General features: G+C 39.1%; 1 protein-coding gene across 6 annotated transcripts in view; it reads right to left on the bottom strand.

Moving 5' to 3' along the window:
* Positions 1 to 19,907, bottom strand: part of LOC132141009 (multiple C2 and transmembrane domain-containing protein 1-like) — a 179,778-nt gene that overhangs the window by 12,978 nt on the left and 146,893 nt on the right. For 4 of the 6 annotated variants that reach the window (XM_059550145.1, XM_059550144.1, XM_059550148.1 and 1 more), the window contains 2 exons: positions 13,365 to 13,421; positions 6,716 to 6,817 (listed from right to left, as the gene is read on the bottom strand). In XM_059550145.1, coding sequence (XP_059406128.1) covers positions 6,716 to 6,817; positions 13,365 to 13,421 — 159 coding nt within the window. The remainder of the gene's footprint in view (positions 1 to 6,715; positions 6,818 to 13,364; positions 13,422 to 19,907) is intronic. The other 2 variants (XM_059550146.1, XM_059550147.1) reach the window with 1 other exon arrangement.

Raw genomic sequence — 19,907 nt, 5'->3', positions numbered from 1 at the left:
TGTGCAAATCAAAGCTGGAAAAGAGGGATGGTGTCAATGCACAGAGACCTTTATGTGCTTAAGCTGCCAATTCCAGTTTTTATTTAGTTTAGGCTGAAGTACTAAAATAACCAGAACTATATAATCTAAAAAAAAATAAAAAATAAAAAATTAATTTGAAAAACCATAAAGACATTTTTTTTAAATATGTATCAAAACTACAGTATAATAGTATATCAACAATATTAAAATATATGCTGTACATCTTTATTTTTTAAATATTTCTAAAATATTTAATAAGGCTAAATGTACATAGTTTTAAGATGTATTAGGACATTCCTGGAAGTTTGTTGAGGTCCCCTGACCTGCTGGTTGAGAACCACTTATTTCTACAATGTTTCAAAAACAGGTATGTAAAAGGGTGTATACAACAGGTACTGGAATAGCATCCCCAAAATAAAGAAACATGCTTATAATACTGAGATTGGTCTTGGGGAAAACCAGATCAAAAATTGTCTGTACTCCCTCAACACACACACACACACACACACACAGTATCCCATCCATCTCCCACGCTTTGTACTGGATCCCACATTTGAAAAATGAAGCCCAATATGGCCTGTATAACCACATCGCCTCCCCAAAAAGCCACACAAGACAAATAGATATAATTAGACCGCGTCCCAGGGTTATTTTTCTTAGCAAATATTTAACAAGACTCCCCTGTCCTGACTCTCATCTGGTTTGTGTTATCAACCGAAACAAAAGTCCAACATACACTCCATTGTATTGGGCGCTATATGAGAAAAGAAGACTTTGAGGGACAAGGTATCGGTGTGTGTGCGTGTACGCGCCAGCGAGCAAGGGTGGAGGTGCAGGTCATGGGTCTCTACAGTCTAAACCATTACCACATGGCCCTCAAACCATGAGCTAACTCCGATTTCCTGCCTTCAAAAGTGGATTGAGGAAGGCAGGAGGTTGGAATAACACGGGCCTGGGGAGAGGCATGTTTTCACTGCTCCTCTGCACTTCTCTCACATACACATAAACACACTCACACCGCTACAAGCCGAGGAGCAACCTGCAGCAGAAGAGCCTGCTGTGGATCCTGGCTGAGCTGTGGGCCGCTGGAGCGACACATGGGCATTCCATTACCTCAGGTCCTCTTCCTCACGTATGCGGACACACATCATGGCACAGCGGGAGGCACACTTGATGTCAGCGGGCAAAGGGAAATTGATATTTAGTCAAAAACCAGTTCTGTTTAAAGTGTCTTCCAACAGTGCAGGCAAATCTGAACTCTTCTAAATGCACGTCAACATATAAAGAGTTTGAATTATGCGATATCACACGAGCAAGAGTCCTGCTCCACTGAGTATCAGCACTGCTGCAAGCAGCTGTATTTTACGACTGAGTGTACTGCTTTTAAACCACAGTTCTACGAACAAAGAGATAAAGGGCAAGATAAAGAAAAAGGAAAATCTTTTAAAATAAATATTTAAAACACATGGGCCAAGTTTTCAGCTCTGTATTTGTGATTGTTTCATATGGTTTTGAAAACTTTTGTACCATTTTCAAGAAAAAAGTATATTTTAATGATTCAAAATGTAATACCCTGGAAACAGGAGTATTTTTTTATTACATATTGACTGTGCATTCATTATCAGCTCATGAATATATTTAGTAATAAAAAGTCATGTAATCACAAAATAAAAATGACTGATGAAATATATACATATGAATGAAATATTTAAAAATAATAATAATATAATACATATTTTATGATATGAATATAGTATTATCAATATTCAACTTCAATCTTTGAATATATTTCAATTACTGTATGTACAAAGTGATTTGTACGTATTATTGAAAAAAATAAATAATTCATTGACCCATGTGTCCAGTTACTTTATTTTATTTTTTTCTTCCTCATCAGAGACAATTTAACTTACAATTTGGTAACACTGTTTAAGTTTGTAATTTTTGTCTAGCCACTAAAAAGGTGATTTAGATATGAAATAATTCACAAGTGCTTTAATAAAAAGAGCTTCTAAATCTGCTTTCTTTGCTGAATTTGTATAAGTGTGTTATTTAAGTTGGCACTTTAAATGCCGTTGACAGTCTCTGCACAATCCTTGAAGCATTGTTCTTGATTTTGAAGTGCTATTCTTAATGTGAAATTTGTTCACCTGATTAATCAAATAACACTTCGAATACACTAAAAGTTAAATAAGCTTTGTGGAATCAACCGCTGGCAAGTAAATGAACAGACTCTTCCATCTTGAACAGTGTTATTATTAAACAGTGTGTAGGACTGAGTGCAGCTGTCCGGGACCCCCTGGCGCATCCCCATTATCAAACTCCTTAGGGCTGCTAGTGCTATAGGCAAGCAGAGGCAAGTCCGTTCCAGCCAGTTCCCAACATCAGGCTATTCACACCTCACCGTCCCATCAGGAGGCCCCGTCTACTTCGCAATGGGCACCCAACGTAGCGGGAGACTGATGAGGTTGGCACAGACCAGGACAGACATTTCGTAGAGGGCATATGTAGTTTGTTAACGACAGCAGGAGGGGGAACGATATCCCAGGAGCACCAAACTTCATTTACACCAAAGCCAGAGCCCCGATGCAATAGGACGGACCCCCAGCTGGGCCTAATCCACACCCACGCCCTTCTCTCGGCATGTTTGGAGGGAGAGAAAACAAGATTCTTTGATCTACGCAGCACTAAAGGTGAGGGGAACAAAGGAGGCAGATAAGATGAAAATGAAATCATTTCACCCGGGCCGGGCCGCTCCCTGGATACACGTATTATTTGTTTGTCTTCTCTCATTTCAAGCCAAAGGCGTGCTGACCCAGACGGGCACAAGTAGGAAGCGATATCACCAAGGAAAAGAGTTCCACACCTCTGATGGCAAATAAAGCCAAGACAAGTCCCTTCAGACAGACGTGAGCCCACCTCTTATCAGTGAAAACATGAAACGAAAAACAACTTCTTTAAATAGATGAGTGCATTAATTTTCCAAAAGTAGTTCATTAGCACTTTATTCATAATGAATGGGACGGGGGAAGAGACGTACAGGGAAAGGCTTGTCAATGAAATTGTTCCTCGTCTTCGTGTCTGAGCACTTTGGGAGGTTAATTAAAATTGCAGTTTAATTAGATTTGAGGTGTGTGTCAGACTAAACGGAAACTCCCCTGACTGCCTGCTTGATCCCAATAACTGCTCTCCCAAATACTAGAAGCCAAAAAATATTTCACATCAAAAGGAAAACCATTCGCATTACTCTTTTTAAAGAGTAAATATAAACAAAAATCTTCTGACGCAACCTCAAATCCAACATCAAGAAAATTAGTAATTACCTAGTTAAGTAGTATTCTGAGAGTTTACATATATGCTGTTTGGGACCTTTGTCTTTGATTCTCCTATAAAATAATCTAGTTTAGTTCAATACTTGCAGGATTTTTATTTTGAATTTATAAATAGGTTTGTGTCTTATTTATAGGAGAGCAAAGGGAGGAATGCAACAGGAACGGGGAAATGATCCAGATCAGATTCGAACCTTTGTCCCCATCAGAGACTCGACATGTCACAAGTATGTGTTTTTAGCACATTGCATTACAGCCCAGGCAACTTGCAGGATAATTTAATAAAGCAACTGTAAGATAAAATCACAACAAGACAAGAATTTTAAACGCATACACACACAAAGTATGTTGAAACATCTGGAAGTATGACAGAAGTTCAGAGGCACTATCCTCACCTCTCAAATCCCTAGGTTCTACCTTCCTTCAAACCTCTAGTGACGCTCCAAAAATAGGTGTGATGCTGAATGCCACGCAACAGTATGTGACCACAGAGGCGGCAAAAAAGCTATTGAGCTTTTCCCAGGAGATCCATATGCCCTCACTATGGCATTCACTCTGGAGACAGTATTCTGGGCCAAGGTCTAACAACAGTCACTGTGACTCTTCAGCAAATATAAAACCGCATTCTGTTCAGATGGGTGGATTTTGAGTGTTTGGTAGCAAATAAGGCAATTATTTTATAAATGAAATTAAACAGAAATTCTTACAATTCTTGCACTCTGAACTTTGCAGGACACTGGACCTCCAGGGACAGGATTGACTTTGATTGAGTCCACACCTTCTGTAATGGTTTTATTCCAGACTAGCAAGGCTAGATCAACCAGCTTCTAGAATTTCATGCAATCAAAGCTGTTTTTTCATAAGAGACTACACAATACAAAGGTGCTTGTTTACTGTGAATTGTAGCTAACCAATCCATGTGGAGATTAAGCAAAACATTGTCTTTCATAGTAGATATTAAAGAGATATGTTTTACTATTCACTCAGGTTAACGATATATATTCAGCCTCCACTTCGACTCTTCCAGCATTAGCTCTCTATAATCAGATACAAAAGAAAGGTTCTAATTATGGTAAGCACACTCAGTTTTAAGAAGCACACAAAAAAAAACTGTACTAAAACTGCTTCCACACCAGTGCCCCATTGCCTTGCGCTCCTGCTATGTCCCTGTGCCATGACGTGCAGATGAATAACACCCTAAACAGGGAGAATAAGCTTTATTTTACATCCGACCTCTGCTTCCCACCTTTCCCTGCTAAAAACAACAGCATTAGGCTCTAATGGATCCGCTGGAGAGCCAGGTTCACCTTCGCCATTACTCCCCAGGCCACCCAGCGGGCAAGGCACTTCATCAGCCCCAAGGTCAACCTGATAGTTGCCCCTGTTCTCCAGCCTCTCTGATGATGCCCCTCACCCCTGGAGCGACCCCCCCTCCTCACCTCAGATCGCTTATGTTCCCTCCTTGCCCTGTCCTCTCTGGGTGCCTGGATGCCACCTGATGATGAATGGAGCACAATTAGCTCCACCCGCCACTGCACTGGATTTGCCCCTGCCCTCTCCATCTCCATCGCAAAAATGAGGCCGTCAAACTGGGGAACATCATCAAGCAGGGCAGCAACAGGCAAACCAATATAGCCACTATGGATGTGCACAACCACACATTTCCAACGTGGACTAGATAGGAGGTGGTCAGCAACACACATGCTTTATAATTAGGCTTGTCCTGAGTTCACATTCAAACATGTTTCTTAGGGGCAAAAGATATAAAAACAACATTCAAAAATATATAAAATATCATCTGTGTCAGAGACTATGGCCTTGTGGGCTGTGCACTGACTGAAACACAAATTCGGCAACTCAAGTTCAAGTCCCAGTTTGTAGTTCTTTTCCAGTCTCACCCCTCGTTCTACTACTTGGCTTCCTGTAATTTTATTAAAATACATTTAAATTAAAATTAAATTAACTTATAAAATATTTATAAAATATTAATTAAAATTAGTGCTTTCAAACGATTAATGGCATCCAAAAGTTTTTGCTTATATAATATGTGTGTGTGTGTGTACTGTGTATATTTATTATGCATATATAAGTACACACACATACAGTATATATTGTGAAAATATTTACATGCATATGCATTTATATTCTTATATTTTATATTATATATTAATATATTTAATATATAAACATAATATATTTTTCTTGGTGGTTGGACAAGGTAACCATCATAAGCCTTCCCTAGAAGTTACTATGGCTTTTAATTATTTATCTCTTAGTTTCCCATTACACTAGAACAGGGTTTCCCAAAGTGGGGTTCGCGAGGGAATAGCAGGGGGTTCTTGAGTTGGTACACATGGTATGGCCATGAGTTAACACCATTAACAAATGAATGATTCAAATGTTTTTGCAAAGAAATGTTACAGGTTTATACAAATGTGATGTAAATGTTAAATCTCAAATGGATAAAAATTAGTGTAATAATAACAATAGCTATGTAAATACTACTAAAATACTATTAAAACAAATGTTTTTAAAGTTAAACATGCAAATGTGCCATTAAATAATTTAAATATTTCTTTAAAATCTCTGGGGGTACTTCAAGTACATAATTAGGTAAAGGGAGTTCGGCTGACAAAAAAAAAGATTGAAAACCCCTGCACTAGACAATTCAAAATGACACATAGTTCTCTATTACATATAAAATGTGCTGAGATGCCATCTATAGTAAGTGCATGAAGACATTCTCAATTTCAAAAGTTTTCTTCAGGAATGTACTTCTCAAAAGGATATAAATGGCAATGGCATTCCTCCACTTCGGAGACAAACATCAATACACCCTCATAATTCATTCATAAACCCTTTTCTTAGAAGCAGCTTTCCTTGTCTATGCAGCACAGGTTCTGTGTTTCCTTCACGTGAGCTGAGCTGCAAATGAGTTTCTCTGAGTGACGTCATCGAGTAAGCCATGTTGAGCTTACTGGCTGGTTTGAAAAAGGTTAGTGACAGCACAAACATGGATGCCCCCGTGCACCCTGAATTCTTATAGACACATGGTTTAGTAAAGCACAGTACTACCCTTAACCCCAAACAATATGGAGACCCAAACCCAGAACTACTTTCTACTGAGCATGTTGCCGTATTTAGATGACCTAGCATAAGCACCCACCGAACAACCCATTTTATGAAGTTTCCAGCTAATCAACAAATAACAAAGCACTGATCACCAGGATGTTTTGTAGATAAAGAAGGAATAGTGACAACTGAGAACAAAGTGAGAGGTGAAAGGGAGCGACACACAACCCTGCTTGGCTTGACAGACGATGAGCCATAGAAGTGAGACATGCGGACATACGGACCACACTTACCACCATCACGCGTATCCACTCAAAGTGCCAGGAAGCCAAAATATCCGCAAGGATATGGCTTTCAGGCAGCCGGCCATCCTGGGAGGGGACTGAGCCCGGCACCTTGTGGACCAGAATAAATTGAGATCTTTTTAAAGCAGGGCTACAAAAGGAAAATAGTTAGACAAAAAAAAAACATTGATGGCTACTAAGATGCCTTAGTACCCTTGAGAGAGAGAGAGAGAGAGAGAAAATCCACCTGATGTAAAAGCAATAAAAGAGAAATCAAACAATGAAGCTATTTTACACAACAAGACAATGCCCTGAGTGTGTGTGAAGGATTTTCTAATCTCTCTTTATTAGCCAAACATGATTAAAATGCAGTTCCTAGGAGCATCTCTCCCCTAAATATGAAGAAAAGGGAAAAAAGCCAAGGAAAAAAGTCAAAAGCATCTTTTACAGCATGAAGCTTTTCATCTTTTAGAGGCGCTGAGAAGAAAAGCAGCCAGAGATGCACAAACATTCTCTCTTTCTCTCTTTATTCTTCTTTGCACTGAAGAAAGCCACGTTACCTGAGGATACGCATCGCATATCACAAGCTCAATAGCCCCAGAACAAGTTTTCAGTCACAGTTTTTCAAAGTAATAAAAATAATCCCTTGCACACTCTTTAGTCCAATTATATATTGCCATGTAGCTATCGCCCAGATCAACCCCCTGTCTCCGCTCGGCTGGGTTTAACCCTCCGTGTGTTATCTACAGATAAGGCTCACTTGTAATGCTAGATTCTAGCGGACATAAATGTGCATGAATCAGGATCAGACTGTCAGCGTTTCACAGTGCAGAGAGGTTCGTTTTCCTTTTCTCCCTGCTAAAGTGGCAGCGGTGTGGTGGAGACAGCAAGTAAGAGTAGGTTAAACTCTTAAAACAAGGTCAAGTCCAAAAAGAGAGCGAAAGAGAGAAACAGAAGAAATATTTGATTTATTTAATTTATTCATTTTATTTTTCTTGCTCATTTTTTTTATTTTATTTATTTTGCATTCTTTAACACTGTATACTATGCACTAATACAGTAGATCTGCAATGTTTCACTTAAAATACAAAATATAAGTATCTGCATGTACTTAATATTAAATATTCGGTAATCAGTTTACAGTTAAAGTCAAAAATATTTAGAAAACTGAAGGAATCAGTCTGAAATTTATTGTGATTTTTTTTTTCAGTTTAACATTTATTAGTTTATTAGTTTATGTATTAGTTTATTCACTATACAGTGGTGGCCCCAATTATTAGAACACATGGCATATTTAAGAGGTTTCAGTTGTTTTTGTTAAATTGACCAAAAGGTTGACATACAAATACTAAAGTATAACTGGATGAAAGCAGTGTGAAAACAATTCATTAGATGTTTTTTCTGTGCTCAGACAAACCATCTTCAAGTTTCATGTTTCATTCAGCTTCGTCATCACAGAAATAAATAGCATTTTAAAACAGATAACAGTTTGTTTTATTGTCATTTTTCACAATATTACTGTTTTTACTGTATTTTTAATCAAATAAATGCAGCCTTGGTTAGCTCCAAGAGACATAGAAACCTCATGGTATGAATGGTAATGCACATATTCTTCAACTGTTGGTGTGTTTATAGTTAGCTACAAGAACTATAATCATTTATCATCCTATAGCATAGATATTTCAAGTTAACTTCACTGCACCCTTGAGTTCTGAAGTTTCTAACCACCACAGTCTGCTGCACGCTTTACACTGTCGGACAAGTGTCTGAATTTACATTGTCGCACAGTATATTTCATGCCTAAAAGCTACACTTACCTTTATTAATTCACAAAACAGAAACCGACAAGCCTTTGACAACACACGATTTCCTGTGTTTTCTCTTTTTCTCTCTGTCACTGTTTTGCTTCACATTCATATTAAATGTTTGTTTATTTATAAGACGTACAGCATACGGTTACATGCCATCTTTAATATCCAGTCGAGCAGGCAGCACAATCACGCACACTTCCTAACAGCTGTTGGGCATGTAAGGAGGCGTGCGTGAGTTGTGGTAAGCCTGTGAGCATGACATGATTGCAGTGTGTATCTTATCTGGGGCGGCTCCTCCTCAGGCTGTGTGTGTGTATGTGTAGGACCATTACTCCAGTGACCAGCCATGCGTACACTCCTAATCTCAGCACTCTTTCACCCTCTCTCTTTCGCTCCCTGGAGACACTAGCGCTATCATCCTGGCTGCTTCTCAGACAGAGTACTAGCGCTGATCATCCCTCTGTATTCCGCTCCGGACACATGTACGCACAACACCCTGGTTCTAATGACATCACTGAAACCCAAATACTGTAGCCGAACCATTAAATTAGCATGTGCAAAAAAAATAAATAAATAACGAACAGACTGTAAATTGAAAAATGTAGTGCATGATACTGAAAATACATACAAATATATAAAACAAAACAAAAAAAAGTGTCATTTAATCACTCGTGTCTATGGAAGACAAAATGAGATGTTTGGAAATGTCCAGGCTGCTCTTTTCCATCGAGTTAAAATAAATACAAACTTAAAATAAGAGACAAATTAACACCATAAAAGTGGTCCATATAACGTTTACACTGTATTACAAGTCTTTTGAAGTCATACATTGTGTTTGTGAAAGAAACACGTTGAAATGTATGTTATGTCAGATTTGTGGATTAATCATTCTTTTGAGTCAAATCTCTTCAAATAATTTGTTGATCCAGTTAACAAAATCTGTGTGAATGATTCGCTCACAAATCAGACTGATTGGGTTCCTGAGTTTAACTCACTGACTGCTCACACAAGTTTATAGGTGAATAATGACTTAATGACTTATATAATGAGAGAAGACTTGGACTATAGCAAATGAGTCATATGAACAATGTTTATGATACTTGTATGGTGCTTAAAGGGATTGTTCACCCAAAAATGAAAATTCTGTCAATATTACTGTACATCATTCTGTCATTATTGATATAATAACTCACCCTCATGTCGTTTCAAGCCCGTAAGACCTTCATTCATCGGAACACAAATTAAGATATTTTTGATGAAATCCGAGAGCTTTCTAACCTTATATAGATTGCAATGCAACTACCACGACGTTCATAGACCATAAAGGTAGTTAGGACATCATTAAATTATCTGTGGTTCAACCTTAATTTTATGAAGCTACGAAAATACTTTTTGTGCAAAGAAAACAAAAACAACTTTTTTTTTCAATAAATTCTTCTCTTCCATGTCAGTCTTCGACATATGTTCGCGACCGTTCCACAACACATATTTTAACGATGGCCTTACTACCTTTCTGGGCCTTGAATTTGGTAGTTGTGTTGCTGCCTACAGAGGGTTCAGAACACTCTTGGATTTCATCAAAAATATCTTAATTTGTGTTCAAAAGATGAAAAAAGGTTTTATGGGTTTAGAACAACATGAGGGTGAGTAATTAATGACAGAATTTTCATTTCTGGGTTAACTAACCTTTTAAGCATCTTTTTAAAGCTAAAAGCTATAAATGTATAGAAAAGTGTGACCAGCACATTATTCACATTCGCAGAAGAAAGCAAGTCCTATAGATTTGTAATGACATGAGGATGAGCAAATGATGACAGAATAATCATTTTAAGTGAACTATTCCATAAAAAACAACACCGCAGTATATCTCAAAATATTATCAGAGCAAGAAAGACTAGGCTTTCCAGCATCTGCTTTATGACAGGTGAAGTTTAGCTGCATAAAAATAATTAATGGTAATGAAAATACCAATCCTTCGTAAACTTTCTTTTGGAAAGTGGGTGCACACTAGTGCTAGACAGCTGTGGCACAAGCGGAGCGTTAGGCACGTTATCGTAGCGTACCCAATGCTACTCCTTAATTCCACACTAGTATATTTGAGAGAGGTTTAACAATGTGAGGCACATTCATTATCACCTGGATAATTACCTGCCATTCTGCCTGTGTGTTTACATGTGTTTGGCAGAGCAGGTGTTAAAATATTTTGGCTGTTATTGCTGGGGTTGCTGATGAATTTGGTGGAGTCGGCGAGCTCTCCAGAGAGCTATTCAGAACTGTAAACACACATGGACACATTCACATGCACACACACTGGCACTACCCTGGCAAAGGGTAACAAAAAAATAAGAACAAAATGTGTGTAGCAAGCATATTGCTTAAATAGTTGATGTACCCAGCATACTTTTGCATACATGGCCATCCAAATTGTGTTTAACCCACGAATTGATGGTCACAAAATTTTTTTGGAGAAGATACACTGAAACTAGAGCTTGCTAGGACAAAGCTAAATCATTTGATCCTATTTACTCACTGTGGAAATGTATTGGTGTAAATGACTAACTCGCAGAGTAACAAACTACTATTTTATAAGGTAAAATCTCGATTGTAGTTGAGCTTCTTTAAATTATGATTTCAAAGCAGCTTCCTTAACACTGACTTGATTTCACATAGCCAAGTGAACGGCAAAAATCCCCTGTTTTAAAACACTTTTACAATGTCACTTGCACTAACTTTGTTTTCACCTGATCTTTCCTCTCTCTTTCTCCCTCCCCTTTTTCTCGTTTGGTAACCAATTGCCTACTTGGGCAAAACAACTGAGCCATCTCCATCAATTAGTCTTGACTTTGGACTTTCATTAAGAGTAATTGACTAATATCTGCAGTGAGTCTGAAGAAAGACACTTTTAACTATCACAAAACAGTTTGTTAAGTAAGAACACATGTCTTGGCTCATACTACGCCTGCAAGAGGTCCCCAGTCCAATGCAAAACAGGTGCCTGCCATGTAATACACCATTTAGCCCCTGGAGCAAAGGTTATCCAGCTAATAGCTTCCTAGTGGAGGCTAAGGAAGAGCCGAAGACTAGGCCTGGCCTAAACATCTGGGACATATTGCACATACTTGCAACATATGCTTCAGGTTCAATTAAAATGAGCCCTTGGCACATTTGTCCATTTTTTTTTCTTCCGTCATCCAGTATAAGTGGGCTTTCCCTGATGTGATCTCAGTATTTTACTGCTTGAACAAACAGAGGAGGTAATGAGAATGTGAGGTCATCAACATACTGACATGGAGAAGAAAGTAAAGAGTCGTTGATGGGGAAAAAAAGAAAAACAAATTTTGTGTTGAGGACGAACTGATAGTATGACAGCATTTGAGATTTTTTTCTAAATAGTGTTGCTTTTAAAGTAACAAGCTACTTTTTCTAACTACTAGCATTGTAGACTGATATAATTCTTCATCACTGTGTTTTTTTCCCTCACATTGCTTTTGTGAGGCCTCTGTCATCTGTAGCACTGGTCATTCTTATTCATTTGAATGAAATTTACAATATTAACAGATAAATTACTACAAATAAAAAGTTAACTGATCAAATAAATGATTCACCATTTTAAGATAAATATATACTGCTTGTATAAATGCTTGAATTTGTACCTTTATTTGTGTGCTTATTAAGTCATAAATAAATATTAAAATTGATTTAAATTTAACTGTTATCCTAAATCATTTTTGTTCCAGATTAACACTGACCATTCAACGAATGAATCACACAAATATTGTTCAAAAGTAAAAAAAAAAAAAGCAAAAAAATAATTAAATATAGGCCTATATTATAGTATTAAATGGCACATTAACAATCGATGTAAGCTATGAAGAACTGAGAATTATGCAAACATTTTAAATAGTTATGGTACAACAAAATTCTTAATTCATAGATATGTAATAATTCATATTTAAACATTTTGTGTAACTTGTTGTGTTGCTAAAAAATGAAACATACATTTACTACATTTTTTGGTAGTTTAATGATACCTGAACTGTATTTTTCCTCATGCTGGTCTTATAATTTGATGTAAAACAAAACTATGCACACAAGAAGGAGAAGGGACAAAGAGAGGACAAGTAGCCCTTTTCAACCTTCCAACCTCTCAACTGAAGCTAATCTGACACAAAGAACAACTGATCCTTGACAGCATTAATACAGATATTGATATTAATAAAGACACTGTACGTACACTTAACGCTCTTTGAACGTCCACTATGGAGAAATGTCAGGAAAGATGTCAAAGGTTACGTTTTCATCTTAAGTCTACACTGCTCCAGAAATGTTCTCGTTGACATTCTTATTGTCCCATTTCCCAGACAATGTGCTAAAAGCACATAAGTGCTGGTATTTTGGCAGGCAATAATATGAATCTGCCTGCTCAGAAATATTTAAATGCTTCCTCACAAAAGCTGCTGGGGCATTTGGCTTGCAGTCATTTGAATGCTATTAATTGCACTTCAAAGGCCTTGAGAAATATCAGAAGCTCAACATAGAGACCCTGAAGCCAAATTTATATATGCCTATGTGATTCCCCTTAATTCTGAGTAGAAAGGAAACATGTACTGCAACTCTGTAGACTTCAGACACTAGCAGCTCTGATAGATTAGCTGTGAACCTGGACTCTTATGAAATGTGGCCGAAAGCATTAAATGTACAAGAAAACAATGACCTACTGATATTTGAGTGAGGTCAAACACAATACATAATACATTTTCATTGCATTTCACTTTAGAGAAGAGCGTTTGAGCATTAAATATACATCTGTGTTGGAATACATGTTTGTGAGTGGCACCGATAATTACCTTGTCATCTCTGTCAAAGTCTTCCTCCTCATCCTCCAGCAAATCCTCCACAGCTTGCTGATGTGCATTGTGAAGAGCAGAACAAAAGAGAGCAGAAAAAAACAAAAAAAATCAGTCTCACATGTACGCTTAGGAACATCTCCACATCTTCAAATGAAAACAAATGATAGCACCCAGTCCTTGGACAGAAAGCAAACCCTCCGAGTGTGACCTCAGTCGCTAAAGTCATCAGTTGCGTCCTCTTGTCCACAAGGTTTAAGCCTCAATAGAGCCTCTGGCAAAGCAAGGCTGATGACATAGAACGTTAACTATGTGCTTCAGTGGACCAGATCCTGGCGGACAATGGTCCCTTCAAAACCCTTTCAGGTTTTCATACTTAACTCAAGCACACAAAGTGCTGTATGGCCATGACCTGGAGAAATGCTGCTGGCCTCTCGATTCTCTCAGAAGAACATGCGAACACAGACCAGTGAAAATTATGAAAAGAGTGATGGAGAGAATACTGAGAGCATGATAGAGAGCAAGGAATTAGCGAATGATTTCATTGATTTCATTTTGCAATCTAGAAAAGCTGCAGGCTCAAAAGCTTGAAAGAATTAATTATTTGCTTGCTTACATCTGAGAATCATCAGTGGTTCTTGCTACAGAAACAGTTACTATTATTCCTACGGTAAGTGCTTTTTTAAATTGCTGTCTAAACAACCAGAACTTTTCCACCTAGAAGAGCATACAAATGTTACTTAATCATGATACAAAAAAAACATTTAAGATGTATATCATGTATATCACTCCCTATCACAAATATACTGTATCTACAGATCAGAATAACACAGAGGTGAGCAACCACTTCAGAGCATAGTAGCAGCAACACACTACACAACCATTCAGAACAACTTATCAATGCATAGCAACCACTAACAACTACACACAACATCATAGCCATGGGTTTTGTACAGACAAGTTTCTACTTAAATATTTTTACCAAATTAAAAAGAACTTCTTGCAGTGCTAAAAGGATCAAATAAACCAAATTGTATAATGTTCACATCACTTTAATTTGTTCTTGGGAAACTGCAGTCGCTGATAGAATAAGAGCTGTTTATAGAATCAAAAATATGCCACATGTGTTTTAGTCTCACAAACAGAAAAAAAATCCTTCCTGTGTGAGCTAGTAATTTGGCGGCATTAATTATTCAGATCTCATTGGCTTGTTAATCAGAACTGTAGACACCAAAATAATCAGACGATATGTTGGCACACAAATAAAGAGTTTATCTCGGTCAACTGAAAACATTATATTTGGCCTCAGTGGCTTACGGGAGCCCAGAGGAGTGTGTATCACATGTCTGTTTTTGTTGCCGGAGGACTGAAAAGACAGATCATTATTTCTCTTCTTGTGGTTCCTCCTGTCAATCCCGCATCAAAGCTTCAAGGTCATGTGTGTGCTATTTACATACGACAACTCGGGCATCTGAAAACACCAAAAAGCTATCAAGGGACGAATACATCTTCTTTTTGATGTTTTTTTTTTCTTTTTCTGGCTCCATGCATTTCATCAGTTTTTTTGTGACATCCAAAAATTGTTACTTAGCAAACAATAGCTTTTGTTCCTTTGTTTTGTCTAAAAGAGAGAGTGTATGGCTGCTATAAGCCTCTTATGTAAATGCAGCCTGAGGCAGAAACAAAAGGAGGGTTCAGGATAGATACATGCAGTGTTGTGAGGAGACTAGGGATGGTGTTTTGCACCAGCTTAAAAGCACACGGATCGACTCGAAGAGCGATGCTGCTCCGGCGCTAGGTTAGCCAGAGGTCATAGGCTGGGTAAAGGAACTCGGAGGAAGTTGAACTTCAAGGGCCGTGGTAGCGTTAACTCAAAAGTTTGGCAGTCAATATGTCTCACTTGCAGACAGGAATTTTGTCTAAAATAGCATCAGAGCCAGACTTTAAGTCCATTGTTTGGCCTTTCGGGTAGCAGCAGCACCATCTCCAGACCAGCTAATGCATTTTCTCATGCCTTCTGCCATGAGTGGAGGAAGAATCCTGCTACCTGCGCTTTTAATTCTAACCTTCCCTGAGACAGGTGCGCTGGGAATAGACGCCCTAGCTAGACAAGCCATCCAACATGAAGATATGCACTTTCATTTTTTTTTCCTGCCTCTCAGCTCTCGTGCTCTCCCCTCCTCCAGCTCTTCTCTGAAATGTGAGACATCTCTAGCGTCTCCAGCTGCTCAGGGGCTGGCCCTGCTTTGTGTGCCGCGTGTGGACCAGAGACCCGGGAGAGCTCAGGCCTGGAAGGCTGATAAGGGCTCTCGCCGGAGCACATCCAGCCCAAACAGCCTCTTCACAGGCTGTCAGAGCCCTGCTGGTCAGAGGGAGGGCTTGAATTTTTGCCAGCACTGGCTGACTGTGGTCTGACCTCTGCAGGGGCTCGAGTCAAAGAGTACGACTGTTGGCACTCGAAGAAACTCTGCCGGTTCTGTTTGGGCAAAGTGTTACGTTTCAATAAAAGCGTTCACGATTCAAATATGAGGACAATGGGCAAAATAATTGCTGGAATGTGTGAGAGAGGGACGGAGCAGCCAGTATGTCTCTTTGGGGCTGAGTTTTACAGGGCACACAGGCCGGCAAGAGGATGTACCAGGGTCGTGCGTATCCAGAAACTGCGGGAGTCAGCGGTGCCATCAGTCCCATGGCCCAAGCTCTACTGTAATCCGCAGCAGCCCTGAACCCACAGGACCCAGAAAAACACTCTGGCTTTCTGTTCCGTAAATAAAACCCTGGCTTCCCAAGACAAGCCTGCGTCAACAATGGCAGCAGCAGCCGTGACAAAAATCACACGGTGCTGCAGTGTTGTTAGCAAAATCACGGGTACAAAAGTTCACAAAGACGAAGTTCAGGAGCTGCCAAAGTTGCTCCCCGCCTCGCCTCCAACCTCGCCTGCGAGCCGTGGTGGCACAGGGGAAATCAGCAGGGCAACAAACGCTGCCAGTTCAAAGTGACGTGACCTTTTGATTTTGTCACCTGTCAGGGGCTGGCACGGAGGAGCGGAGACATGTCTGCCAGGTGCGGGTGAAACGCTGTCTCGCTAACGGGGGCACGGTGCTGGAAGAGGTGGTACCACTGAGGTGGATTAAAGGCCTAGAGCACCTCTCGGCTCTTCTTCTCACTCTTCCTCATCCTCTCCCGGCCCTGCCGTCACACTCCTTGCTTTTTTGTTGTCCCTGTTGAGCCTGCAGCTGAAACACCAGCCTGAGAGTAAGACAAGCTCTACCATGAAGCGCCTCTAGGAGCACGGCTGGCAGACAGACTCTCGCTCTGGTTCTCTTTATGTTGTCGTTTCGTGATTGACACTGGAGGTGGGCTTGACAGGCCTTCGTTTCCCCCCACAGCAGCCCACCTGTACCAGCATATCCTTTATTCATGAAGCTCCATCCAGGCTGTTTGTTTTTCAAATTACACACACTGGAAGAAAAAGACAAAACACTACTCAAACCAGACAAAACAAGGTGGGAAAAAGTTTATTTGCTAACTTGCTTTCTGTGGTATGTAAAACACTTGACACTGTTAGTAGTCAAGATATAAACAAACAGACTAAGAACAAACAGCTATAGATTTGATCTCGTCAGTCTTCATATGTTTACGAAAAGATTAAACTAAAGGTAAAGGGTAATTTATTCACCACTATAGCAGCATCCAATGAAATTGCAAAACTAACTTTTTACAAACTGGCCTCCCAAACACGTCTACCGGCCTGTCTTGTTCAGAAAACAAGAAAACCCATCCTCCAATCACAGCATTAGTTGAACCAAACATCTACATGATGGATAACTCAACCAAATACAGTAGTTTTCATGCTCACTGAAAAGTGATTTGCATGGGATTTAAAAAAATTAGTTTAACATTTACATTTTCACACATTTCACCTTCAAAATTTGCATGAAATGTAAATTCACACCATTTTATTAAATGCATGTTAATGACCTTCATATGTTTGAATTTATTTACCTTATTTTATCATCAAAATGGTGAAACATCAGGCTTTTCTCTGTTGATGCATGCTGGACTTCTCCAAACATTTTCCAATTATCCATTTTACACAGATGTACATCCCAACAAACAAACAAAAATATGTCACTACTACCATTACATTGATACTTTAAATGAGGGACCTTGCTCTCTTACTGGAAAGATGTTCACATCATGTTCACCATGGTTGACAGATGGTTGTCTACAGGCACAAGTCAAAGGATGTTTCAGCTGCCTTTTTCAATGTAAGTCTTTTTTCAAACGTTTTATAATTTTTGAGTTAAAATCTCTGATCACATTGAAAAAAATCTCTCCACAATCTACAAATCATTATTGCCTATTTCATAAACTGTGAGGGATGAGTTACACATTGATATCTGAACTGAATTTCCCCCCTCAATAACTATTTTTAAAATAAAGAAACAATCTTATACAATACATTTTTTTATTATTATTTAATTACTTTTCAACATTACGGCAAACATACAAGAGGAAATATACTGTGTTATATATTCCATTTCAGAACCACTGATTTTGCTTAAAACTTTGAACCCAAATATGAGCTGCAGCAATGTTCACAAAAAACAGGCTGTGAAAAAATGATTAACCTTTTAAAATATGCCATAGGAAAATGGAGAAACTGCGAGCTTGCTAGAGGACACGGTGAGAGTAACCCTGACAATTAAGACCCTCTCTCCCACCACTGACAAGGTTGCCGAGAAAGAACCTCGAATGCCTAATTGCGCTTGAGCTGGTGAAAGAGACGTCACTATGTTCCTCCAGCTCTGACAGTATATGCTATAATTAACACCTTCAAAACATCTGGTAAACTGTTTTCCAGGCCAGTGAATTCAGCAGCCCGGGTCTTCTAGGGCCAGCTATGGGCTTCACTCCCCTCCATTCACACACGAAGCTGTCCTATGCTTGACTGAGCCTCAGCGGCCACACTGAAGCCCAACCGAATGCTTCCAGGTCTCCAAACAAAAGTAGGTGATGGGTGGTGTTAGGGTGGTGAGGACTGCCTCTCTGCAGGAGGTGAGCAAGCCACTGACAGCTGCTGTCAGAAAAGCTTGACTAGCTGTGTCGGCGCTCCCTTAACTTTAGGTAAAGAGAGGTGCGCTTGCACTCCCTACCAGTAGAGGGCTCTTCTAAACGCACTGGATAAAGAGCAGCTGCTTTGTTTAGAGAGGAAACCTAGTGCCGCTTTAGAAATAGTAGCTTTCCATCACCTGCTGATGATCGACAGGCGTAGTTCCAAAGTCACATCCCTTTGTCTTGCTTCTAAACCCATGTTTATTTCTCCATTGTCTATTCATTCTGACATAAAAACCAATACGGGCTAGTTAGGCTTCTGCTGATTTAAAACAACAGTTTGGGAGTGTAGTCTTGAGTTTAGTGCACAGCCATTCCAGATGGTAAAAAGGATCTTTAACAATAACAGGCCTTGACAGCGAGGTCAGGTATCTGGTGGAAGGGTGGCAGGCGGAGAACGGCAAAAGAATACGAGAGTCAGGGGTCAGCTGTCTACAGGTTAAGAGTTGAGCTGGCATGTCACATCTAGAGGTAACAAGTCCCTTCAAGAAATGTGACAGCTGAAAGTGGGTTTCTGTTTTCCCAGAACATCAGGGGTACAAGAGACAAGGGATAATATATGGTCACCCTGAAGATATTCTGTGATAATGACATCTTCTTACTAAAAAAGATGTACAGTATGTTTTTTAAATGTCAATATTGATTTAATATTATATGCATGGCATCTATTCATTATTCGTATATGTCCCACAACCCTGAACAATAGAATTTGGAAAATATATATGGTGGTGGTGAGTGTTTAATTGTATATTTATGAAATTAAAGCAAAAAAAAAAAGTAGCAATTTAGTAAAATATATTTTAATGGCATTATATTAATAAACATGTGTACACACACATGTGTATATGTATATTTAGTGATGCAATGTAATACAAATTATTTTTATAAAAATAAAAAAAATGGTCTGTAATGTAATAATAAGAAAGTGAACTAAAGCTGCAAAGTCTAACAAGAAAGAGAGAGAGAGAATATGCCTGTAAGAATTCTTCTGTGCAGCTTTTTTTTCATACCTAGAGTCTCACTTTTACCCTCCTTTTCCATGCATACAGAATATTTGAGTGCACACGCTCATCCACTGCATTCTGTGCATGAGACATACTGCACCACATTACAAAACCATGCGATGCTGATAGTCAGATGTCATACAAACACTTCAGAGTAAGTCTTGCCATCTAGGCTGGGCAGCATCTCCATTTCTCATTTCTGTCTGTCTCAGTAACAAAAAAAAACAACAACAACAACAACAACAAAAACAACTTGGACTGTTGGAGCACCGCAGCCTGCATTTATGTGTCAGCAGGTTTAGCGCAGAGCTACAGTTAGAGTTATCTGAAATGACATCCTGCCAGCCACAGGGAGCTTGGCATCTATAGTGTAGTGATGAAAGCATGAATGGGACACTTCCACTGGAGGAATATTAGTCCT

The sequence above is a fragment of the Carassius carassius genome, chromosome 5 (assembly GCF_963082965.1).
Source record: "Carassius carassius chromosome 5, fCarCar2.1, whole genome shotgun sequence".
NCBI classification, from domain to species: domain Eukaryota; kingdom Metazoa; phylum Chordata; class Actinopteri; order Cypriniformes; family Cyprinidae; genus Carassius; species Carassius carassius.
This window is presented reverse-complemented; position numbering and strand designations above follow the sequence as displayed.